Source organism: Lissotriton vulgaris, chromosome 12 (assembly GCF_964263255.1).
Source record: "Lissotriton vulgaris chromosome 12, aLisVul1.2, whole genome shotgun sequence".
NCBI lineage: Eukaryota > Metazoa > Chordata > Amphibia > Caudata > Salamandridae > Lissotriton > Lissotriton vulgaris.
Window position 1 is genome coordinate 775,545,843 of NC_141700.1, and position 26,234 is coordinate 775,572,076.

At 44.5% G+C, this 26,234-nt stretch overlaps 1 protein-coding gene across 1 annotated transcript in view; it reads right to left on the bottom strand.

Annotated features, from left to right (window-relative positions):
• Positions 1-11,968: 11,968 nt before the first annotated feature.
• Positions 11,969-26,234, bottom strand: part of LOC147678672 (beta-1,3-galactosyltransferase 5-like) — a 222,393-nt gene continuing 208,127 nt past the window's right edge. Inside the window, exon 5 of the mRNA XM_086946130.1 lies at positions 11,969-20,203. Coding sequence (XP_086802256.1) covers positions 19,623-20,203 — 581 coding nt within the window. The 3' untranslated portion in view covers positions 11,969-19,622. The remainder of the gene's footprint in view (positions 20,204-26,234) is intronic.

Here is a 26,234-nt window from a genome sequence, read left to right on the forward strand (position 1 = left end):
ATTGCATTCAGTCTTCAAAGCTGCCACCATTGCTTGTAGCTCCTCTCCCTCACAGCTGCTAATTGTCCAGGGGCCATCTCCGGCACATTGGCTCTTTTGCCACGATCATTTTCCATGTTGGGTTTTTTTCAGCCCATACTAACATGGTTAACAAGCACTCGCAACGTCAATAGTTCAAACATATTCTAGAGTTATTACCTTTGCCAATGTGTTTTAGTCATATTGTACAACCCCTTTGGCTGCTCTTAAGTGTGGCTAAATGTTAGTGGATTAGGGGAGAATGGAGTGGAGTGCTGCAGAGTGGAGTAGTGTAGTGTGGAGCAAAGTGTCGTAGACTGTTGAGGAGTGACATAAATTGGAGGGTGATGTAGTGGCATAGAGTGAAGTGTCATGGAATGCTGTAGAGTGGAGTGGTGTAGACTATTCAGAAGTGGCATAGAGTGGAATAGAGGATTATGGAGTGGCATAGAGTGAAGTATCATCATGTAGTGTCGTAGAGTAGAATCAGTTGTCGTGGAGTAGAGAGGAGTGTTGTGGAGTAGAAGGGAGTGTTGTGGAGTAGAGTGGAATGTTTTAAAAAAGAGTAACCTGTCATGGAGTAGAATGGAGTATAGTGGAGTGAAGTAAAGCAAAGAAGAGCATACTGGAATAGAGTGGCATAGAGTGGTGTAGAGTGGATTAGGTGGTGTAAAGTGGAGGGGCGTAAAGTGGAGGTGCACAGAGTGGGGTAGAGAGTTGTAGAGTGGATGGGCACTGAATGTTATAGAGTGGGATGTAATAGAATGGTGTAGATTAGAGTAGAGCAGAGTAAAGTAGAGTGTCGTAGAGTAGAGTTGACTGACACAGACTGGAGTAAAGTGATATGGAGTGGCACAGAAGTTATATAGAGTGGAATAAAGTGATATATTGTGGAGTTGAGTGTTGTAGAGTGGAGTAGAGTGGAGAGGCATAGAGAGTGGTAGAGTGAAGCGACATAGAAAAGAGTAGAGCAATGCAGAGTGGAGTGGCATAGAGTGGAGCAGAGTGTTCCAAAGTGGAGTAGAGTGATGTAGAGTGAAGTGGCATAGAGTGGTCTACAGTATTTTAGAGTGGAGTGCTGTAGAGCTTAGTGTTTAGCTGAGTGGAGTGGAGGTTTGTAGAGTGTCATGGAGTATAATGGCTTAGAGTGGAGTAAAGTGGAGTGGTATAGAATGGAGTAGATTAGGGCGGTGTAGAATGGAGTAGAGTAGCATAGAGTAGGGTAGAGTGGAGAGGAGTAGAGTGGAGCAGAGAGCCATAGATTGGAGTGGCATATAGTGGAGTAGAATTGGGTGGGGAAGAGTGGGGTGGTGTAAGCTGGAGTGTCATGGAATGGAGTGTCGTAGAGTTGAATGTTGTAGAGTGGAGGGTCATAGAGTGAAGGAGTGTTAAATATTAAAATTAATATACAAAAATGAAATAGATTTAATATAAATGTAAGTAAATATAACAAATAAACCTAATTAAAAAAGTTAAACACACATATATCATAATTAATATATATATATATATATATATATATATATATATATATATATATATATATATATATATATATATATATATATATATATGTACTCTATAACAATTAATAAACTATTAATTTTAATTTATTGTATAATTTACAATTATATAAAAATGTAGAAATATATATATATATGTGGTGTACTGTCTTATATGTCCCTGTGGTCACAAATATATAGGGAGTACAATCAATGGTGTGAAGATGCGAGTGTTGGAACACCAACGGGTCATAATGAATAAAGATTTGTCCTATCCTGTGGCCAGGCATTTTGCTCAAGCGCACCAGAGTAATCGAGAGATACTCCAATACTTTGGTTTGGACCACGTACCATCTAATCCCAGAGGGGGGGACAGATTAACACGTCTACGCAGACTAGAGTTGCGTCATATAATTGACATGCAGACAAAACAGCCGGGTGGGCTCAACATTGGAGAGGAACTTGGTGTACACCTGGGAAAATAACTAGACTGTAGGTGGAGGCTATGTGAATTGATGAATGCAAGTAGATTTTCATGAAATAAGAACTGTATTCCTTGCAGATGTATTGTCCTGATACTTGATACCTGATACTTGATCTATTCTCCTTTTTCCATTCTCTAGCCTTTCTGTTAAAGTTTATATCTACCTTTCCTTTTTTCTTTCCTCTTCTTCTTCTCTTCTTTTCTCTCTCCCCTACACGCATATATATATATATATATTCTTCTATACCTTTTTATATTTATATCTTTCTTGTACGTATAATTTTCTTATATGTATTGTTATATAATTTTCTGTTTTTTCTGTTCGCTCTTCTCTCTTTCTTGTTACATGAAGTTTTGCCAATTGGATACGGGTATAAGTTTTATTTGGCTCTCTTTTATTTCATACCGATCCACATGACTTAAAATCTGAGACTGTTGGGTTTATGATTATCTGATCATTGGATTGAATCAGGCTCTGTTGATGATACACGATAGTTTCTTTGAAATTGAAATTGGGGTTGAATATGAATCTATGAATCCATGAATTTGGGAAAGCCGATTCACGCGTCTTGTTTGTCTTGTCAGAAAAGCCGAAATAAAGAACTGCAAACATAGCCCCCGTGAGTGCGTTATCGTTTCTGGAGAAAGGGATGATTGGAGCCGCTATATATATATATATATTAGGTTACGTACTGGGAAAACACACACTTTGCATTTTAAGTGTCCATGCAATTTCTTTATTAATGACCGTCCTTCTTCGGACACTTGAAACATGTTATCTTCAACTTGAGTAGAGATCACATTCGAAGTACATCATATGATTGATTACAAAGTTTTCTTCACAATGTAGTAGTATAGACAGCCAAGCCAAGCCAACATATATTTCGCAAAATTGTTTCGCTTTTTCAGGACTATTAATAATAAACACAACCACTTATTAGCAACTAAAAATATACAAAGAAAAATAAACCAAAAGGACTTCTAACATACAAAGACATATTTGTCATAGACATAAATATATTTATCATTTTTCATTTTTGATAACTTTATTGCAGTCATAGACCATAAAAGCACAGATAAAATATGTACATGCGCAAGATAAAATACATAAATAGTTAAGAATACATGGTTAAAAAGTAATTAAACAGTAAGTTATCAAAAGAAAGGTAACAAACATCACAATTAATCACAATTCATTAGAGTGAGCCTTCTGCGCCACATACAATATAAAAACCGGGAGACCGCAAACACATCAAAAGGGGAGATGTCATATCTTAAAATTCTAACAGCTTGTGCACATTGCCTTAGACCAAGACTTCTGCATAACGGTGCCAACCAGCATCTCCGTATTATACTATAAGCTGGGCAGAGGAATAAAACGTGAATGATATCCTCTTTAATATTGTTGCAGACTGGGCAAATTCCCTCCTCTCGTCCATCCCATTTACAAGTAAATGCCCCAATAGGTAGACAACCATGTCTTAATTGTGTATAGGGTTTTCTTGCAAGGGGAGGCTGTATTAAGTCCAAAAACTCCTCCCTCTTGGACACGAGTTTTACCTGCAAAAATTCTGTGGACAATCTGCCCAAAGTTGTCGAGCTATGCAGCAGACTTAGGTTGTAATATCTCAAGGAGGCCAAGAGCTCTATTCTCTTCACTTCCGGGCAGCTCACCTCCGGGGTCTCCCATAATTGGGGCATACCAATTTGATGTGCAAGGGCTTTAATAAGGGCTAACCAGGGGATATTCTTGTTCTTCAACTGTCCCCAAACTGCAGTGAATTCAGCTCTGTAGTCCTTGAGCTCAGGTACTGACCAAAGCCTTCTCCAATACAGGAGAGGTCGAGCAGCTAACAGTTCTGAGATGGACTCTAAACCTAGATCTAGTCTCAGGGGTGTGAGCGGGGTGCTCTGGGGGAGGCCTACCAAATTCCTTATAAAGGCCTGCTGCACCTTAAGAAGGCTTGGTGTACTCTTATGGCCCCAGAGGTCTGCACCATACATCACAGCTGGTCTGGCTTGTGCCCCATAAATCTCAAGGGCTGGGGCAACTGGCTTAAACAGGGTTGTTCTCTGGAACTTGCCAATGCCCCCTACGATATGCGACAACCTCAGAGCAGATTTGGATACCTGTGGGCCCCAACTGAAATCTTCAGTCAGGGTGATGCCCAGATATACAAAGGTTCTCACCCTTTCCAGCGGGACACCATTTAATACAGGGTTAGGGCGAGCCCTGGCACAGCCCTGGCGTGCACCTCTGGTCACGGGGAAGCGAGCTGATAATTCCCCGTTCTTCCCGCATCTCACCTGGGCATAGTTCCCTGCATGGAAACGCTTCAGGACGTCTAGTAGATAGGGCGGGAGGACTAGTTCTTTCAGTACCCTCCATAAACTCTCCCTGGGTACAAGGTCGAAAGCGGCCAGCAGGTCTACGAAGACAAGGTAGAGGCTGCCACCCTCTACTCTTGCTGTCTTCCAAAAAAGGACCTGCAGCCTAAAAATTTGGTCCAGGGTTGAGATTCCAGCTCTAAAGCCGGCCTGAAGGGTAGTCAATACTTTATGCTCCTCCATCCACCCCAGCAGTCTATCCAGGAGGACTCGGCCCATTAGCTTCTGCGAAGTATCCAAGAGACTAATCGGCCGATAATTTGATGCCATTAAAGGGCAGCCCTTCTTAAAGATTGGAACAATCTCGGCCCCTGCCCAAGTGTCCTGTAGCTTAGCTCCCCAAAGGACCGCATTAAATAAAACAGCCAAGTACGGCGCCCAGATTTTTGGCTTGGAGCGGAAAAGATCTCCAGGTAATCTGTCAATGCCTGGGGCTTTGATAGGTAGCTGCCTGATGATTGCCGATTCCACTTCTTTGACTGAGATACTCTCAATATCTCCAGGGCCCACCCTCGCCCTGGCATCCCACTGACCTATTGGATAGCCCAAGTCCGAAGCCCCCCGCAGTCGATACTCGTGCGGGGGGTCTGGGGCTCGGGGCATCCGGAGGGCATCATCTGGCACCAGTATCTCTGCCCCATTTAGATGTTCACTAGTGTCGGTCTCTATTTATCAGCATGTGCTTGAATAACATGTGTGTATACACATGTAGTTACAGTGTTCTATACCGGCTTTTAGAATGGGAGAGAGAAAAGAGAACAACATGAAACAAGTATAGTGCAAAAACAAGCATAGTGTAAGCATACAAGGAATATTACAGTTTTAAATCTAGTCTTCAGACTGAGGTTGAAACACCTAAAGCAAGTATCCAGCATGTCACTTGATGCAACATAAGGAACAAAAAACACAGTACATGGATAGATAGACATAGAGCACCATTAATAATTCCAGACCAAAGGTTTTCTTGTGCGCATTTGTTAATAATACCACATTCCAACAGGTAGGCAGGAGAGTATTCAAATATAAACATAGTGAACAAACAGAGTAAAAGAAAACAATACACCAATCACTGCCACCCCTTTTTTTCCAGCCAGTTTAACAGTTTAACCAACTTATTGCCAGCTTTTTAAATGTGCCATTGGGAGGCTATCCACATTATCAGGGTTTTCTCAATGGCCAGTTTCAGGGTTGTCTTAGTTGAGTCAAACATTCCCGCACATCCCTTGTCCCTGTGATGACATAAACCTGCTTGAGGCAAAGGACCTTCTTCTTCAGGGAGGTAACTTTATGTTACCCATTCCCTCGTCTTTCCTTTTAGGTAGGGCCTAGCTTACCCTCTGATCACTGTTTTAAATGCCTCCCATATCATGGGGGCAGGTGGGTCCTACCCCACATTGAATTTTAAATAAGATGTGACTTCTCGTAAAATTGCAGTGAAGTCATCTTCCAATAATCACCATACATTCAAGTACCAATTAGCACTCAGTGTGCCTCTTGATCGATATAATTTCAAAAATACTGGTGAGTAATCGGAGAGGTCCCTTGGAAAGATGCACAGTGCCTGATTAGCCAGTACCGGGGAAAAAAAGATAATCCAGGTTGGAGAAGGAGCGACGTGAAGTCAAGTAAAATGTGAATGATTTTTTCCCCAAGTGCCACATCTGATATACATCAAACAGTCATGTTTTATTTATTTATTTATTTAAAACATTTATAGAGCGCAGCTGTCGCCTGGCAGGCATCCTGGCGCTAGGGTGGCTACTCCTAAAATAGAAATAGTGGAAGATTGTTTAGCAGTGACGGAGGGACTCTAGGGAAAAAGCCAAGTCTTTATTAGTTTTCGAAAAGGCAGGAGCTGTGAAGTATGGCGGATGTCGGCGGGCAGACTGTTCCAGAGCTTTGCAGCCGCCACTCGGAATGATCTTCCCCCGATCCTAGCTCTCTTAAATCTGGGTACTGTTACAAGTCGAGCGGTGGCGGATCGAAGAGCTCTGGTTGGTGTATACCAGGTGAATATCCGTTGTAAAGGGATAGGTCCTAGCCCATGTAATGCCTTAAAGACCAAGCAAAGAGACTTGAAGGCAATACGTTGCTTCAAGGGAAGCCAGTGCAGCTCGGCTAGAGCAGCCTTGGTTGAGGATCTTCTGGTCCATCCAAGGGCCAGTTTGGCTGCTGCTGATTGGACACGATGGAGTCGGTCCAGTAGTACCAAGGGAGAGTCAAGCAGGAGAGCATTACAATAGTCAATGCGACTAAGAATGGTACACCTGACTATCTGCGCTCTAGCGGATAGAGGAAGTAGTGGCAGGATTTTGCGTAGTGATCGCATAAGGGCAGAGCAGGTGGCAACTGTTCTCGAAACCTGTGTTTCCATGCTCAGCTTGTTATTAAGCATGACGCCCAAATTCCGAACACTGGCCACAGGTGACGGATTGTCCGAGTTTTCTGGAAGCCAGAAACCAGCAGGCAGAGGGCGAGGTATGCGGCTGGCTGGGCAAAACAGAACCTCGGTTTTAGAGGAGTTAAATTGGAGGGAATTATGGTGTAACCAGCCAGCAGTATCTCTCAGGCAGTCGTGGAATACTTCTAAAGTAATAGAGTCTTCACCCTCCCAGGAAAAAATAAGCTGGGTGTCGTCTGCGTAGTTAACTGTGGTAATGTTGAGGTGACCCAATCAAACAGGGCCTCTGACTTGCATACTTCAGGCAATTTGGGGGCACCACATATTGAGTTGCTTATCTATAACTGCATTATAATCTCTCCCCCAGTTATTGTCATCCCCTATGAAGTTTCTGACAATAAAGCACTGAGAGCCTGCAGTGTGCTGTTGATAAGACAATGCGAGGCATACCCAGTATCACTTGTCAAAGCATGGCCTGTAGTTTGTCAGTGTGGACTCTGTATGATGTGAATGGAAATGACTTGTGAAATAGGTCAGCCACACCATTGAATAGAAGACCAGAGAGTACCCTTATTGCCATAAGCAAGTGCAGTTTGTATCCAGACGGTGATTCTCCTGTAGTAACAGCACCTGGGGGGAATGTTGCTTCACAAGTTGTAGTATTACTCCCCTTTGTAACCTTGTCATTGAGGTAACTTGTGTTCCAGGTCAGGATCTGATATTCATTTGGGTCTGTGATGCTGATCATAGAGCCATTATTCAATGCCAAGATAGAATGGAGTCACTTGTCTTGTCTATTATCTCCCATGGCGAGGGGGGCATATTTTGTTTTTTACTGTTGCTTACCGGCCGGGTTTGCTTTGCTGTGACGAAAAGTAGAAAAACTGTTATATGCCCACCCTTCCAAATTAGGCAATCGGATATGCAACCAATTCTTCAATTGTCCATACTCTGACAGAGAAGTTTGGCTACAGCAATGATGGAGTAGTCACCACTGTAGCCTAATCTATGGAACTCCATTACTGTTGCTACAGAGTTCCCTTTCCGCTAACATTTAAATCAGCTCCATAGTGTTATTTAGTGGTGAGCTTTTCTAGCATTCAGCAGTGAAATCCTTTTGTGTACAAAGGTTGGCCAAGTCTAGAAAGTAACACTCACTTTCCACACAGATGTGCACATACATATTGTACAAATAATAGGAACATTCAATTTGTCACTCTACAGTGCTCACACACCTATGCATAGTTTTACTACACCAAATCTTCAGTCAGTTCATATGCATGTATTATGCTTTTCTTATAGTGTCATTACAAATAAAACATTTAGCATCACATTATTTTCTTCTAATACAACATATATAACATGCATCACTCATACCTCTTGCATCATTCTTCATTAGAGCCTGTATCTGAAAGTTAACCTATACAAAGTTAACGCATATGGTCTGGGCCTACTGCAGCACTGGCTTTTATCAGACAAACATCTCCTGCCTGGCAAGAGGACATCATATCTGCAATGTTTTCTCAGTCAGTGATGAGGGATGGAATACATCTTTTTGCCATGTCACATCTGGGGCTTTAACCCTTTGTTGGCTGCGTTGCTGATGTCACTTCATATTCTGGGGCTGATCGTTTTGCTGCAGAGATTCTGCACACACTGAACTATGCGTAGGAAAACAGGACCTCGGTGTGTAGGGGCTAAGTCTTCCTACTGCCTCAGTACCCAAATTCCCAGAATGACTACCTATAGTGTCTCATTCGTTCTCCTATATAATAACGAAGCTACAAATGATTAGACAACCCAGAACACAACACTCCTGACTCTCTTAGGAATCGTGGTAGCATGACATACCCTTCCTCTCACTCGTACTTGTCCACAATAAGAATAGACAGAGTCAGTGTTATAGTTAAAAAAAATCACGTGTACTCATTCATTCACGCAGGCACTACACTTGCAATCATTCATTCACCCAGGCACTGCAGCAACACTTATCCATTTATCCAGGCACTGCACTTGCTCTAATGCAATCATCCAGGCAGTGCACATGTACTAATGCAATCACTCAGGCACTCAGGCATTACCAATGCAGTTATGAATTGACCCAGGTACTATACTTGCACTCATCCATTCACCCAGGCACTGCATTTGCACTTATCAATTCTGTCAGGCACTGCACTTGCACTCATCCATTCACTTAGGCACCACCTATGCAGTCAAGTAAATCTTCCAGGCAGTCTACATGCACTCATCCAATCATGCATGCACTACCCATACAGTCATGCAATTACCCTGGCACAAACTTGCACTTGTTCATTCACCAAGGCACTACACTTGTACTCATCCATTCACCCAGTTACTACACTTGTACTCATCTGTTCACCCAGGTACTGTACTGGCACTCATCCAATTATCAAGGCACTGCACTTGCACTCATGCAATTATCCAGGGTATACACTTGTACTCAGGCAATCACTCAGGCACTAGCCCTGCAGTCATGGGATAACTTAGGCACTGCATTTATACTCATTCACTCACCCAAGCACTGTGCTGGCAATCATTCATTCACCCAGGCCCTGCACTTGCATTTGTCCATTCATCCAGGCACTACACTTGCACTAGTGCAATCCTCCATGCAGTGCACTTAGCCTCATACAATCACTCAGGCATAACCCATGCAGTAATGTAATCACACAGGCACTGCTCTTGCACTCATCCAATGATCCATGCACTGCACATGCACTTGCACTTATCAATTCATCCAGGCACTTCACTTGCACTTATCCATTCACTCAAGCACTACCTATGCAGTCATGCAATCATCCCAGCACTGCACTTGCACTCATTCATTCATCCATGCACTGTACTTGCACTCATCCAATGACCAGCCACTGCACTTGCACACGTGCATTCATGGATGCACCGCACTTACACTCATACAATCCCTCAGGCATTACCCATACAGTCATGCAATCTCCAAGGCACTACCCATACACTCATACAATTATTCAGCCACTACCAATACATTGATCTCATCACCCAGGCACTACCCATGCACTCACCCAATCACTCAGACACTACCCAGGCACTCATATATTTACCCAGGCACTATCTATGCATTCATTCAATCACCCTTGCACTACCCCACACTCTCTTAATCACCCAGGCACTGCCTATGCGCTCAACTAATCACCCAGGCCCTACCCATGCACTCATCTATTCACCCAGCCACTACGCATTCACTCATGGAATTACCCAGGCACTACCCATGCACTCCTGCAATCAAACAGGCACTACCCATACACAGATCCAATCACCCAGGCACTACCCTTGCAATCATCCATTCACCTATGTACTACCCATTCATTAATCAAATCACCCTGGCACTACCCATACACACATCCATTTATCCAGGCACAACCCATGCAGTCATCCAATCACCCAGGCACTACCCATTCCTTCATTCAATCACCCTGGCACTACTCGTAAACTCATCCAATCACCCTAACGCTACCCATACACTCATCCAGTCACCCAGGCACTACCCATGCACTCATCCAACCACCCAGACACTATCCATGTACTCACCCAATTGCCCAGACACTACTCATGCACTCATCTAATTACCCAGGCAGTTCTTATGCACTCATCCAATCATCCAGGTGCAACCAATGCAGTCATACAATTTCCCAGGAACCACTCCTGCACTCATTGTAACATCCATGCACCAGTCATCCATTCATTCCAACACACATGCATACTTTATATTTTTAAGTAAAAGGCAGTCCCAACAGGAATCTTTTTTTTTGTTGTAAAATGTTTTTTTTTCCTTTTTATAATTTAAAAAATGTTTTTTTCTTTTTGTACAAATAAAAATGGCAACTGGGACAGAAAAAAACTACACAAATCTGCACTAAGAAATGTGCAAAAACTATAAAAGTTTGCATTTTTTGCAGCATTGCGAATAGCAGTAACAAATTGCTAACCAGCACTTATGACAACCTCATACTCTATACTATAAGTGGGTGGCCATTGTAGATAACTCTAGAGCAAGATCAGTGGAAGTAGTTTGGCATTTGATGGCACTTTCTGTCCAGGAAATGTTGCTGCTGCAATTGAAGTTGATGGGACTCCGCTTTCTCTTTGCTTCAGTTTTAGATTCTCCTGATGGGATTTAAAAGAATTCACATGCTACAGTGGCTCTCTTTTGTGAAGGCCCTGCTTCTTCTAAATCTTCAGTCTCCACCTCCTCCACAGCCTGGTCCTGTTGTTGTTGCTCCTGACCCCCATCTTCTTCCTCTGTTCCCATTTTTAATGTAAAAAAAAGGACAAAAACTCTCCACACCAATATAGATCCACCTGCTAGAAAGAAAGAAGAGAAGATTCAAGAAGGAGGAGTGGGTGTGCACTTCCTATTTCTTTTGCTGAAAAGTATTTTATCCAAAGATATTCCTTGCTTTCACAGTCATGTGGTATTCGCGGTGACCAACATAGTTGCGGTTGATGACATATTTTCTGTTACCGCTTGAAAGCAGAAATTCAAAAGACACGTTTAAAGTAGTTTTCTTTAAAAATGAAAACAAAAGCAGGACTTTCAATACTATATTAGTGAACAGCTTGTTGAAAAACACGCAGTAACGGTGATTGCTGATGTCATCGTGACTTCCGCTGTCTTCGCGAAAATGGTAACTAAATAAAATTATTTTGTTAAAAAATTTCTATAGGTAGACACTTTTAAAGAAGAGAGCAGTAAACAACTAGTGTTAAATATCAATTATAATAGGTGTATTTCTGTGTTTTAGAGTTTCTGAAAAACACACAATGTCCGCAACTACAGACGTGATGCCCGGCGTTACAGCGAAAATGGAAAATAGTCTTTGAAGAGAGTTTTCTGAAAACTGACTACAAAAATATGAGCTTGAAAAGTACACTAATACAGCTCTACTGTTAAATATACTGTAGAATGTTTATATAGATATATATGTTTTCACTTTGTACAAACCTTGTGCTCTTTGCGACTATGGACATCACAGCAACAACATTGGTAGTTGAAAATATAAATATTTTTTTGAAAAGGTGGTTTTCTCCTAAATTGATCACAGAAGAAAATGTAAAACAATATCCTACTAAATATTTTGACTTAAACTTTATTTAAAAAATATATTTCTTTAAGTGTATTTTTAAGCATGTGAAATACATTTGCTGATCACAGATTCCCCACAGTAAATTCGACAATGTTGTGCTGATTAAAGAAATTCTTAAAAATAAAACCAGTTTTTAATCTGGTTCCCAATAAACACATACCAAATCACAAAATGAGGGGTATATAATATAAATATAATATACAATAATCAATTATAGGAAGAAAATGTGAAAATCTTAGAGGTTCACTGAAAAAAAATGGACATTACAATTGACACATAGAATTTTTAAAAACCTTAAACATTCACTGAAAAAAACAAGGGTTACAGGGACGGTATAGCTAGTCTGATATTTCACTCATACAAAACCAGAGAAATTCAGCACTTTTTTAATCAATCAATCAAAGCTCTATTTCAACAATAAAAGTATATAAACAGAAAAAACATAAAAATAACTTAAACACATTGGGCTCGATTCACAGAAGTAATCTCAGACGAAAGTCTAACTTTACAACTTTCGATATTCACAAAGGGCATTTACAGGTAGTAAAGTTAGACTTTTGATCTAACTTTACTTCTTCTAAACCGAGTAATTAGTATTTGCTTTAACATCTAGGAAAAGGGATCTCATAAATCGACACCATGCACATTAATGTAATTATTGCTTTTAATGCTTGCACCAATTTCAGATTTTGCATTTTATTCTTTCAAAATAACACAAATCATTTTTAAATTGACTTTTAATTTACCTCATTGCGATGAAATGTGTTATTTTATGTGTTTTGCATAGGTGTTCTATCATGTACTATATTTCAAAGGTTTTTATTATTTACACAATAAAGACTTCTTCTTACTTACATTCCTGGATGAAAAATTTAGGGGCATATTACCAAGGAAGCGATATGAAATTATTGCCGCTTTTGCAGCTGTTTATGGCCGAAAGGTGGCGATAATTTAATCGCCTTATCAGCAAAGACACGCTTTTGCTTGTTTTGTTGATTTAGCGAGCCTTTCAACAGCGTCCAGCTTTGCATCTCTAATGAGATGCAAAGTGGGGGTTCCAGAGCAAAATAATGGGAGAAATGTTGCTAAGCGACATTTCTCCTATTATCAAGCTGCACGCTAACAAGCAGAGCGTTAGGAAAAGTAGCGCTAACCACAATTAACGCTACTTTCCTAATGCCTGCTTGTGACCTGATTTAGCCATGTAATCCAATGGGAGGTGGATTACATGGCTAAGATTACCCTGCCCTATCAACAAGGCGATCACCATTTTCAATGGAATATTGCTGGAAAACCAGCGATATTCTATTGAAAACTGTGATAATCCCCGCTATCGCTGGGATTTTTATCTCCATGGCGTTAAGTGTTGTTAATACAACGCTAACATGGAGATTATCGCCAGCGATAGCCGGCAATAGATTTTCTCACGCTAACAGCGGTCAGCGATAATTATCGCTGCAGCTTGTTAATATGCCCCTCAGAATTTTGTAATGTTGAAAAAATTGTGAGATTTTCATTGCCATCCACAATGGGTTTTGCTCAGGGATGTGGCTATATTTTTGGCTTAAAGGTTGCAGGCTGAGATACATAGTTGGGCGACTGTTAAAGAAATAAATGGACCTTTGTTAATTGCCAATTGGCAGTGCATTATTTACAACTGCCACCATGCATGCTCCTATAGAGAATAATGCAAGTTCTTTTGCAGATCTTTTAATCATTTTTACTATTTTATCTTAAGATACTTATTGAGGAAGATTTTAACGCCATGCAGCAGCCAGAAATAGGTTGTACAATACCCACTGACTGACTGTGCCCTGGGCTCTTCTAACCAGACCCAGGGCCTGAACCCTGTGTAAAAAGTACATGGTTATTTGGTTTCATTACAACTGGCAATGACATACCCCTGTAAGTCCCTTGTATGTAAAAAAGCACGGGAAATTCCAACAAACTATATAATAGGGCACAGAGGTTTCGAGACCCAGTAGATTTTTTGTACTAGAGTATTTTGCATTTAAAGGTAGTTCCAAAGTATTAATCTATCTTATTTTTATATATATGCCACACCTAAGGTCTCCCGTAGGTGCCCTAGAGGTATGGGGCAGTGTAGCTATAAGCAGGGACATTATGCAATATATTCTATAAGCCCTTGTGAGGGAAAAAGAAAAATTGTTATACAACTTTATTTTCTGTGTGACAAAATCCAGCCTTCATGGCCCCTTTTCTGGTTGGCCAGCATTTCTTAGGCTAGGCCATAGCTGCTTGATGAGGTGTGAGTGTCTCGTCAGAGATTACTATGGATTTCCTGTCTGAAGTTTGAGGCAGCATGGCTCACATCTAGTTAGCAATGTTGGTCATGGCATTCTGGAAGTTTGCTCTGGTGGTGTCCCTGCCTACAGTGAGGGAGAGTATGAGCTGGGTGTTGCTGGCATAGGAGAGGATGTTGAGACTGTGTCTGCGAGCAATGGGTGCCAGTGGAGTCATGTAGATGTTTAACAGTGTGGGGCTGAGTGAAGAGCCCTGGGGTATGCCACAAAAGATGCTCTTTGGGTCAGATGTGTATGGCAGGAGGCAGATTCTCTGTGTGCATTTGGTGAGAAAAGAGGATAGCAGCTTGAGGGCATTGCCCTAGATGCCGATGTGGTGAAGTCTGTGGACAAGGAGGTAGTGGTAGACGTTGTAAATGGCCACTGGCAGGTCTAGGATGATCAGGGTTGCTGACTCGAAGCGGTCAAGAATGACTCTTGGCTCTTACATCATTTGTGGCGACTATGAGGGCGGTTTCTGTTCTGCGGTTCGGGCAGAAGCCGGATTGGGAGGGGTTGAGCAGGTTGTTGGATTTCAGGTTGTCTGTGAGTTGGTAATTGACGGCTTTCGCCAGTACCTTGGCAGGGAAGATGAGGGGCGAGATGGGGCAGACGTTCTTGAGGTTAGATAGGTCCACCGTGTGCTTCTTCAGAAGTGGTTTGACTTTGGCATGCTTCCAGGTTTCTGAGAAAGTGGTTGAGCTCAACGACGCCTGGATGATGCTGGTAAGCAGGGGTCTGATTTCTTTGCGTCTGTGGGTGAAGGTGTGGTGGGGTCAGGGGTCAGTGGGAGCTCCTGAGTGGATGAAGGACATGATGGATGTTATGGTTTCAGTACAGAAAAGTGTCCAGTCAGTCAGGAAGTGGGGCAGGAGGTTGGTGTGAGGAGCCTGGAGGTCGGCTTCGGCGGTTGGGGTTGGAAGTTTTTATAGATGTTGACAATCTTGGTGTGGAAGAAGTCGACGAGTGAGTTGCAGAGCGACTAAGAGGACAGAATCGTGGTTTCAATGGCGTCTGGGGAGGAGAATTCTCTGACGATGTCAAATAGTACCTTGGTGTGGTAGTGAACTTGATGCAGGTGGCAAATGCTGCTTTCTTTGCTTATCTGATGGCAGGATTTGAGGGCCATTTTGAAGGCTGTGTGGTCACCTGCCAGCATATCTACAGAGGTTTTCATTTGAGTTCGGGGGTGAACCAGTTGGTGTGCTTGTTGGTTCTTGCAAAGGATTTTGATCTGTGCGAGGTAATATGCAGTAGTGGTCATCCATTTGGATAGGTGGGTGGCTGCTTGATTGATGTCATGGGATGTGTGGAGGGTAGTGTTGGTGAGGGCGGTTGTCCATTGGGATTCGATGATGGTGTTCCAGCTGCGGCGGGCGGTGTGGAGTGGGGTGATGGTGGCCTGTCATTGAACATCATAAATGTGGGTCGTGTACATGCTGCGACCAGACATTAGAAGGTTCAGTTTTTCGCACGAAGGAATACATTGGAAACATGAAACGTTTACGAATTGTAAATCCAAAAACTTCGTTTATGGAATCCTTTGCCCATGCCCTAAACTATATGTGGGAAAAAACAGTCAGGAAATTTGTCAAAGTGACTCAACATAAGTCAAGAATCAGGAGATATGTCAAGAATGCTCCTCTGGTAAATCATTGAAAAACGAAAGGACATTTAGAAAGAGATTTGAAATGGACGGTAATCTCCAAAATTGAGACAGACACCCGTGGAAGTGACACCGATGCACAGTTGTCTCAACGTGAGGCTTTACTAATTATGAAATTTAATACAGCCATCTATGGACTAAATGCAGTCTCTGAATTATTCACATTGTAATAGGTGAGCTGCCTTGTGTATGTTGCTGGTCATAGTTTGTGTGCCAGTAGGAGGCTGATATGCCCACTGGTTATCTTTTTTAAGTATTTTACAAGATGAAGCTTTATGTAGGGATGACGGTTTTCGTTTTGGACGTTGATATACATATGCAAAAAACGTCTTTGTGAAATATATATTTTGAAGTGAGATTGTGGTTTCTAGCAGACAGTCGTGATCAGGTGCGACTAAGCGATTAGGTCGCTGGTGTCCATTGCCAGCTTCTATTTCTACTTGTGCCCCTTTAGCTAACATATCATGCAATTTTGGTGTTGGGTTATATGCCACAACACTCACTCCGGCTTCAGTTTAAGTGACATGCATTAAAGGCATGACAAGCACAGTTTCTCAATTGAATGGTTTTAGTTCCAAGGAACTTTGATAAGCGGAAGTGATTTTATCAGGCAGAAACATTATGTTACGTGTCATTGAGCATTTTGTTAATGTTGGGACTTAATAAAGTTATTCACGAATTGGCGGAGAGGTTAAAACTACCCTTCCCAGCCAACCTCGCACTCCCAGAAAGCTTTGGGACATGCTTTGTCAGCCACCGGAACTGTGGACGGGCTGACGCGCTCCTAAAGGATCTTCAAGTTTCAAATCTACAGGTCAGTGCCGTTTGTGACTAGAATTAGCAATTGGACATCGGTTGGACCCGTAGAGTTTGCAAACTGGCAGCCGGGTTAATGTGGGATTTCATTTTGTTCACAGTATTTTTTCTTGACATACACCCCCTCTTGCTCTGTTCACTCCTGGCTCAGCAGATTAAGTCTGCCTCATGGATGACTAAGGTAGGTTGCTCGCACCACGGATGGTGTTTTTTATTCAGTGGAATATAGATGATGTTCATTTGAATAAGATTATGTGTTTCTCTCTTTTTTAGATTCTGTGGTCCTGATGCGAACCCAGTTACCTGTTGGGTTCGAAACGCGTCGACCTTTGTTTTGTTATGTCAAACGTGTTGAGAATTAGTTTGTTCACTGGTGCACTGTAAATAATTATTTGTACACTGTTATACTTGTAGCTTGATTTGGTTGTGCGCCACTGTGAGATTGAGGTTTAATTATTTGGTTGTTTGGCTTTTTGTGTAGAGGTCCTCCCTGGGTTGTGGCCTTTTCAAGTTAATAAGTCAGGTGTGGCCGGACCAGGGTGAGTGTGTGTGTTGTGAGGCTTGAATGGTAACAGTGTTGTGAATGATTGGGGGAATGATTGAAGGGAAGTATTGAGTGGTTGTGGTGTCTCTATGGTGAAGTTTTTTTCATTAAGTATGTTTTGTACATTTTCTCTGTAAATAGGATATTGTTTTTGTATAGATATTTTGAAAAGCAATGTAAAAAGCCTTTTGCAAAATAAAATGAAAAATGGCACTTTGATCAGTGTGGACCTGTTGGTTTAGTTTCATGGGTCTATACATGAAGTAATTTAAAAGTGGTACTCAGTACTGGCATTTGTTCTGTTTTGTTGGTGGCCTGTCAGGTGACAGCGATGGTGAAATGGATGATGCTGTGGTCCGTCCAAGTGAGCTTGGGTGTGTGGCTGAACTGGATCTTGTTGCTGGATGGTGAGGAGGGCGATTATTTTGGAAACACTGTTGCAGAAAGAGGGTTGGGTCCTGGCGGTCTGTAGGTGAGGGTATCTCTGACGGTTGACTTGGCGTTGGCTTGGAGGCGGAAGTTGGATGAGGGTGGTCATCTGAGGTAGTGAGCCTGATGATGTCCTTGTGGATGATGTCAATTCCTCCTACGGGTCTGCCTGGCTGGTCTCTGTGGGCGATTTTGTAACCAGTTGGAGTGGCAGTTGCTATGTCAGGGCTGAGGAGTCCTTGAGCCAGGTCTCTGTGAGAAGCACTATGCCTGGGCTGGTGGTGGTGATGATGTCTCAGAGTTCGATGGCTTGATTGGCCAGGGAGTGGACATTGAGTAGCATGCATTGTAGTTTGGGTTGGCGTTCATTGGCCTTTGTAGGGGCCCTTGGTTCCGTAGAGTCACTGGTGAAGGGACAGTGAAGGCAGTCGAAAGATCTTTCAGTGTCTTTCAGTGAGCGGGTGCAGCAGAGGGTGCTGCGGCATCCTGGGTCCCATCCTCGGAGAGCAGAGCTACAGTAGCGGTGGGCGGTCAGTGGGCCAGGGGTTCTGGTGCTGGACACGATCGAGATGTGGATGGGTGCAGACATGCTTGCCTTTGGCAAACCTTTGAGGCACCGCCATCACAGCCTCGCAGCAGCAGTCTTTAAGTAGTCTGGCGAGTTGAGCAGCAGGTGGGCCGGTCGGGGGGCAAAGCTTGCGATGTGCTAGCATCGTAGGTTGAGGAAATAGTGTCTGGCCAGTTGCCTATCACCTGGTCGCACTGAGCAGGTAGCTGAGGCGGCAAGGGAACAGGGGATTTGATGGAGATGGATGGAGTCTCTTGACTAGAAGAGGCTCGATAAAGCCCAGAAGTCATGCAGGAGAGGGGTGACATACCATGTTACTGTTAGTCAATTCCTGCCTGAAGAAATGGTTATTATAGTAAAAAGGGATGAATTTTCATTTTCTTTCTAAAACCTCTGTGATCATCCTCAGAACAAAAAGCACATCCCTTAATATGGGTCCCAGAGGTACCTTATGGCATACACCTTTGGTAGGGTATTCTGAGGAGTTGATTTTGGCTGGAGGTGAGAGGTGTGGTAGGATTCAGGAGCATACGGCCTCATTATCTTTCAAAAGAATTTTGGTGGCATTTGTCGGTGAAGGACGGAGTCTAGCAGAAAACGCTGAATTCAAATGCAGTCAAGCACTCTCAGCCGCAAGCCGGCCTGCAACCCTCTGGGCATGATACATGCAGGAGATCTAGGACCGGATTGTTTTGCCCTTGCATCACGCAGGTTGGTGTAAGGGCAACTCGATCCTTAAATTTGATTTACCAAGCTACACAAGGCTACCTTGCGTGGCCCTCCATTGCTTGGCAAATCTGGAGTGATGTAAGGCAGCGCAAGCCACTGCCTCCATCGCTCTGCCCTGGGAAGGCATCACCGGGGTCGAGTGTGGGGGTTTCCTCACCTCCACCCATCTTTTTTGCTGCATTCCCAGATGTACCAAGACTGGTAAACCTGGGATTGTGTTGCAAGTGTAACACCTTCCTAATAGAGGTCAAGGAGGGGAAATTTAGTGATTTATTCTTGAGACAATATAAATAATTTGTGTTAGTTTTCAACTTTCTATTCAGCCCCTTCATCTATTTTGCATGTGCAGCCAGCATGCAATTGAAGATTCAGTTTTGAAATCCCCTTGCTGAATGACTTCAACAGACCGACCTTACTTTTGGTAACAGCTGAAAGAGTGTCTTCCCATACTGTCACTGATGGTCATAGGTAACCTCACATAGAAGCAGAGGAACACATAAGTTGTACTCACTTTCCATTCCTGGAACCCCAAACACACTTAGAAGAGACAGTCATAGCCCTTCCCAGTTCAACTGAGCCCACTGAAAGTGCTGCTGCCAGATGCTTATCATAAGACAACATTCCTGACTTGTGTCAGGGGGACATGTAACTGCACCACCTTTTTTGAGCTTTTTTATTTAACGCCCCATAGAAGAGCCTGACAACTGCCCATAAAAAGAGGCTCATGATTAAAAGAGCAAAGATCAGACGTACACTGATCCAGAAGGGCCTTGGGTCGCATGGATATTCATTCTGGACATCCTGCCAGATGTCAATCAGCATTTCTGGTTTGATGCCATGGACGACCAGCGCCTTCTTGAAGGCACATCTGTCGTACAACATGCCTTGGACACAGAAGCGGTAGTCATGCCGGTACATTACGCCGGCTGCCAAGCCCAAGAAGCCGAAGTAGACATCATCCAGTGGAAAGACGGGCATCCAAATGGAGGCGCTGTATAAGGCAGGGATGAAGGTCCCTGGTATGATGTACCCACCACCTGATGGAAAAATTGGGTATTTGGCACTGGGGTACATATCCTCCGTAATTTTGTACTTTCTGTGTCGCTCACTGTCGGATCCTTTGTGGATGAAGCCATGGATTGCTGACGAGACATTCACCGTCTCATTCAGGTATTCCACCAAGGCACGTGTGTTCACATACTCATCGTCATCACCTGCAGAAAAGAGAAGAAAGGAGAGGATGTTGAATGATGGAAGCTGTTTACGTTTTTTATTCTATATTTGCCCCTGATCTGTTGATCTCCAGTAACCAAAGGTTGTAGACTAGATGGCTCTGGACCATGACTCAGAATTCACATGACAAATCTTCCCAGCAATACTGTTGATCTCCAGTAACCAAAGGTTGTAGACTAGATGGCTCTGGACCATGACTCAGAATTCACATGACAAATCTTCCCAGCAATACTTCCATTAATGTATTTGTGTATATTTATTTTTGTTTGTATGCATTTCAACCAGATCGTGGGGTGCGATGGGAGGGACATAAACCATGGTGGTGGGGTGAGAGGAGATAGACAATAGATGCTATTTAAGTTATTCAAGCAAGAAATTATTTACACCAAAACAGTGAAAGAGATTATTGTGTCTTCTTTAGACCTGTTTAGAGTTTGCAGAGTTCTGCTATGCAGAACTCTGCGAAGTGACCAAAAAACTCTGCCACGCTACATGGAGTTCCGCAAGCGGCAGAGTGCATTAAGGAGTTTCGTTCTCGCTTATTTTTAATGCTGGGTGTTTGTCCCGCGCCGGAAAATCAGCGTGAATGGCACCATGCACAGTGCAAGAGAGCACTGCTTCTTTCTGCCACTCGAGTAGGTGTTCTACTCAAGCAGCAGCTTCGTCTGCGCAAACTGAAGGTTTCTCAATGCAAGCGTTAGTGGTGATCCGCGATTGCCCCAGTTGAGAAATCTTGCTGGGAGACAGTCTGGAGTAAGATTTTCCTTGCTCGCACTCACCAACTTGACGTTGTCGATCATGAGCAAGGAAAAAACTCCTCTCCGCTATGCAGGGCAGAGTTTTTCCGAACTCTGCGTGCTAGGCGGAGCGTGGAGTGGGAAAACCTCCACAAACAGAGAGCGGAGCAGATTTTTATGCCCATGTCTAGTCTTCTTCTTATACTTCCTGTTAGAGTCCTGATATGGAATGAAAACACATACTGGCTCAGAGTTTTGAATTACTGGGAGACACCATGTCTTTGCCATGGAAACAGGATACTAGAATTGTACCACCCAACTCCTTGGAAGATACCAATAGTAAAACATTGCTGGTAAAGAATGCACAACATGTGATAAAGCAAAGACATTCACATACAGCAGTGGCATTTACAGATGGAGCTCCATGCATTTTTCTAGGCTAGGAATATATGACCATGTTTAATATTGCACCTCCCACTGGCGCCAGCGATATTACACAACTTGGGTCGAGGGGGGGAAGGGGGTGGCTTGTCCTAGAAAATGAAGGACACAAGCTAGTGAAGCTCCGCATCCCCGATCCTTGATCCATGTAAAAGCACCAAAATCCATGCAGCTGCAGCCTGCTGGTGCAGTGAGGCAGTGCTCAGAGGAGTTGGGGTGCCTCCTGATGCTTTTTTTAAATGGTGGAGTCTCGAGGCTGGGAGCTGTGGGGTGCACCATCCCACACTTGACGGCTGCACAATGCGTATGGCTGAATGACTGCCCGTGTCTGATGCCGGACATGTCTGTTAGGGCATAGAGCACAGCTGCCACCTCACTTGACCACAGGTGAACTGCCTGCGAGGGCAGGGGACAAAGGTGTCCCTCTTTCAGAGGTCTGGTGCACAGACCAGGTGGGACCGCATGGAAATCAAGGTCCAAGGCATGGGCCAATGAGATGGCTGCACCCAGCGTGAGCATAACAGAGTGGAGGGGGGGGGGGTTGATCTAGGCAGATATGAGAGGAGGATGGGATAGACTGGCAGACCCCCTGGGAGACAGGCGTCTGGGCCACCTACGGTGCCAGGGCCTTGAGTTTAGGGCCCATGGTCCTGTAGCTGGTATGATGAGGAGCCTTGTCACACAGCTTTGATTCACAGCAGGAAGGGGAGCTGCAAGGAGATCCCCTAGCTTGGCAAGTGGGGGGTGTATGACTGGAGGCCACAACTCTCAGGCAACAGCAGAGACACTCACATTGTGGCCGGGGGGGGCAGGGAGACTGGACCCACCTCCCCAATACTATTGGAACACTGCAATGCATAGAAACAACCCTGCACTGGGAAAAGCAGGAGCCCAATGGGAGGTGACTGAAAGGGGGTCCTCTTCCCACCATTATACGAAGAGCAGCCATGATGGGTATCAGGTGCAATCAGAGGACTACCCGGCATTTGGGGGTGGTATAGAGAGGAGACACCCAGAGATTCTGCCCTAGTGAAGCTCTAGATACCATGTCATACCTCCCAAGACAACCAACTTATTGCCTACAGAAGATGCCATTTCAATAGCAGAGGCCTGCCACAACCACCCCATACAGTCAGAGGGGCTTTCTACTAGTGTGGGACTGTGCAGTAGCCTAGACACCGCCTGCACTACTGCATGTTCCGTTGCTCTCCCCTCCCGGGGAGATGGGAAGGAGGAGAGTGCTGTGCTTGGTTGGGGAGGCCAGACTGCTCATGCCACCCTCGTGGTGCACCTTACCAGCAAGAGAGGGATGAGGCGGATCCAGGCGCAGTTGTCCAGCAGGGACTTCACCATTCTTCTGTGTGTTTGAAGAGGCAAAGTCACCGCTGTTGAAGGCTAGTGAGGTGCACTGCTGACAAGGATTGCTCACGGACAAGGGAGCCCCAATAGAGACTGCACATACCTCAGAAGAGGGGTCCCTACTCCTCTCCAGCGTGCAACTTGGCAACTGGCCCCTTCATGTCTCATGCAGAGAAGATGGGGCGCAGGCCCTCAATCCTTTGGGTGCCTGAGCGCAGAGGCCGTTGACCACCCGGGCACAGTGCCGAGTCAGGAGAACTCTCTAACGTCCCAGATGAAGGAGAAATTAGACAAGACACTGGAAGCGATTGCAGACTCAAGACAGGAGCTTCAAGGCCAGGTTGATAAAATTGTCATTGGTGTGGGGCTAATAAGGGAAGACCAAAAGAAAATCAAGACCAGAGTCGATGAATAGCATAACAGTATTGTGACCTGGACTGAGAGACTTAGAAAGCAAGGTCTAATCTCTCACCGCTAAAGTGCACGAACTTGAAAGCAGGCGGAGGACTCTGAGGGGGGATCCAGCAGCAACTATCTCTGCACAGTGGGCTTTCCAGAAGGGGCAGAGGGGTTTGACCCCGCAAACTTCTTCAAGGACTGGCTGCAGAGAATGATGGTGCCAGTGAAGTTGTGCCTCGTTTTTTGATTGAGCGTGCCTGTCGGGTCTTGACCCGTAGACTGCCTGTGGGAGCCCCCCAGGACCTGTGGTGGCAAGGGTGATGAATTATAAAGACAATGAAACTAATTTACAGGCGACTCGCTCTGCTGGCCCAATCCTCTATGAGAATGTATCCATCTACCTCTTTCCAGACTACACACTGGCAGTGCAGCATCGCATTGCTTACTTTCTGGGAGTGAAGCGGACGCTTCAACAGATTGGCCTCAAGTTCTCTTTTATTCCCTGCCAAGCTTAAAGTCATAGCCAACAACACTGCTCCTTCTTTACTGAACCCATGGATGCTTGGGACTGGGTAAAACAGCTTAGATAGGATACAGGCACCCTAACCTCACCATCTGAAAGACCACAGGCAAGGTGTTCTAAGAGGAGAACCAGGCATAGGTGCAGAGGGTGTGGGCTGGCTCATATTGCAGGGTCTTCCACTCCAGCACAATCAAAAGAATACCCACCCAGGCTTTATCCACAGCGACCTCCTGGTGGGCAGCTAGCTGTTCACTAACCCCTATTTGGGCAGAGGATGGCCTCTCTGAACTGGACTCCTGTGCCTCCCATGCCACCATGGGTGCGGCCAACTCCCCAGCTTCTGCTGACGACACACCACATGCTGCTGAAACACTGATCTAACTACTTGGACAGTAATAAGCAAATATTGCCTATTGTTGCCGGACCCCAGCCTCTGCGACTAGTAGCTGAGAGCAAGATAGATCCACTATGCAGAATTGCTTCTCTCTCGGAGAGTACTATGGTGCCATCATCTCAACATAAGTGTATGTGAGAGCGACTTAGAGTTCCCTCATTATCGGTCTTTTGGGCAAGGGGTTACCTAGTACCCTTAACTCCAACCTTGCTAAAAAATGAAGGAGATCTTTGGTCAATGGTGGAGGGTGTATTTGTTTTTCTCCCCACCTTGCCTAAGAGTAGGGGTAGTTTGTCCATCACACACCTGTCTTGACCAGGTATGTGACTGTTTATAGGCAAAGCACGGCCCACATCCATGTGCTGCAGAGATTCATCATGTTGTGTGTTTTTATGTAAGCCAGTAGGCCAGACCTCCCGGTTATCTGAGACTTGCCCTCAACCTCAGCATTGAAGCCACTGATTCGGTCCCACTGTCTGGTGACTGCTGCCTGGCAGCATCAGAATTCAATCTCCTTCGGGTCTGACACTGCTTCTTTGCCTCCTTTTTTTGGTATTGTTTGTACTATTTCACAGTTTTTGCTTCAGTTGGTAGTGGTTTGTTGGTTTGTTTTGGTCAGTCTGTGTTTCAACCCCTCCCACTGTTTTCCCACTCCCACTGGTTTCCTGCTCTCCATCCTCCATGTTAGACCCTTCCATATCCCTGGACTACTAATGAAGGCCCCTCTGTGGCCCAAGTGAGTAGTCCTGACCTCCTGGTCTAGAGTGCCGCTCCCCAGTTGCTGCTGCCCAGCTGTCTGAGAATGTGTCTCACCCCCAGCCTCAAGGACAGTGGTTCTGTCACGCTGTTGGGTGAGCGCTGCCTGACAACATCAGGATTCAATCTCCTTTCGGTCTCACAACAACTGCTGCTGCACATCCCTGTGCACGGCCAGAGGACCATTCTCCTGCCAACATTGATCCTCCACCTTCAACAGGGTAGCAACCAACGACTTGAATTTGAATTTGAATTTAAAAACACTTATAAAGCGCACGTACACTGAATCAGTTTCATGGCGCTGGTGAGGTCCCTGAGTGAGAGCAAGAAGAGAGCTAATTACCAAAGGCCTGTTGGAATAGTAGCATTTTTAATGCCCTCCGAAACTCCATATAGGAGGAGGAGAGTCTTAACGATAAAGGGAGGTCATTCCAGAAGGTAGGTGCAAGTACAGCAAACTTCTGCCCCCCAGCCCGCTTCTTCTTAAACCAGGGTGTAGTTAGTAAGGCCAGGCTAGAGGAGTGAAGGTCCCTAGAGGGAACATAGGGAAAGATTGCCGAGTTGATAAAGGCAGGGGCAGTGCCCGCTCTTGCTTTGAAAGTTAGACACCCTAACTTAAACCTGGCTCGTTGTTTTATAGGGAGCCAGTGTAGGCTCCTGAGCAGTGGGGTCGAATGATGGGATCTGGATAGACCAAAGACCAGGCGGGCGGCCTGGTTCTGTACCAACTGCAGGCGCTGCAGAGCATAAGCAGGGGCTCCATTATAGATGATGTTGCCATAGTCAATTTTTGACAGGACCATGGCCATTAGGATCAGCTTTAATGCAGAGGTGGAAAAGAATCTGGCAACTTTCCGAATAACTCGAAGTGTAAAAAAACAAGAAGAAACCACCGAGTTAATATGTGAATGAAGGGTTAATTGATTGTTAAGCATAATCCCGAGTGTTTTAACTGAACAAGAAGGGAGAGGAGGGGGCCCGAGTGAAAGGGGCCAAAAAGAAGGGGACCAGGGGTTGGCAGCACCGCCCGTCGCCACAAGTTCTGTTTTATCCGGATTAAGTTTTAACTGACACCAGAAACACTGCAAACATGGCTGCTGTGTCGACCGAGACCACCATAACACCTCTCAAGTGCATTCAACTCAATGCGTTCTCTCTAGGCAAACATGCCATGGAGATCTGGGATATGATCTCTTCCCTCACCCTAGACATCCTCTTTCTCACAGAAACCTGGCTAAACCCAGCCTCTGCTTCAGCTGTCGTCATCGCCATCCCAGGATACAAGACACATCAGGACTGAATAAAAAAACATGGAGGGGAATCACCATTATCTATAGGGACACCATCGGCTGCAGGACATCCCCTGACCATCTAACACAAATAATGGAACACCTTAACTTCCA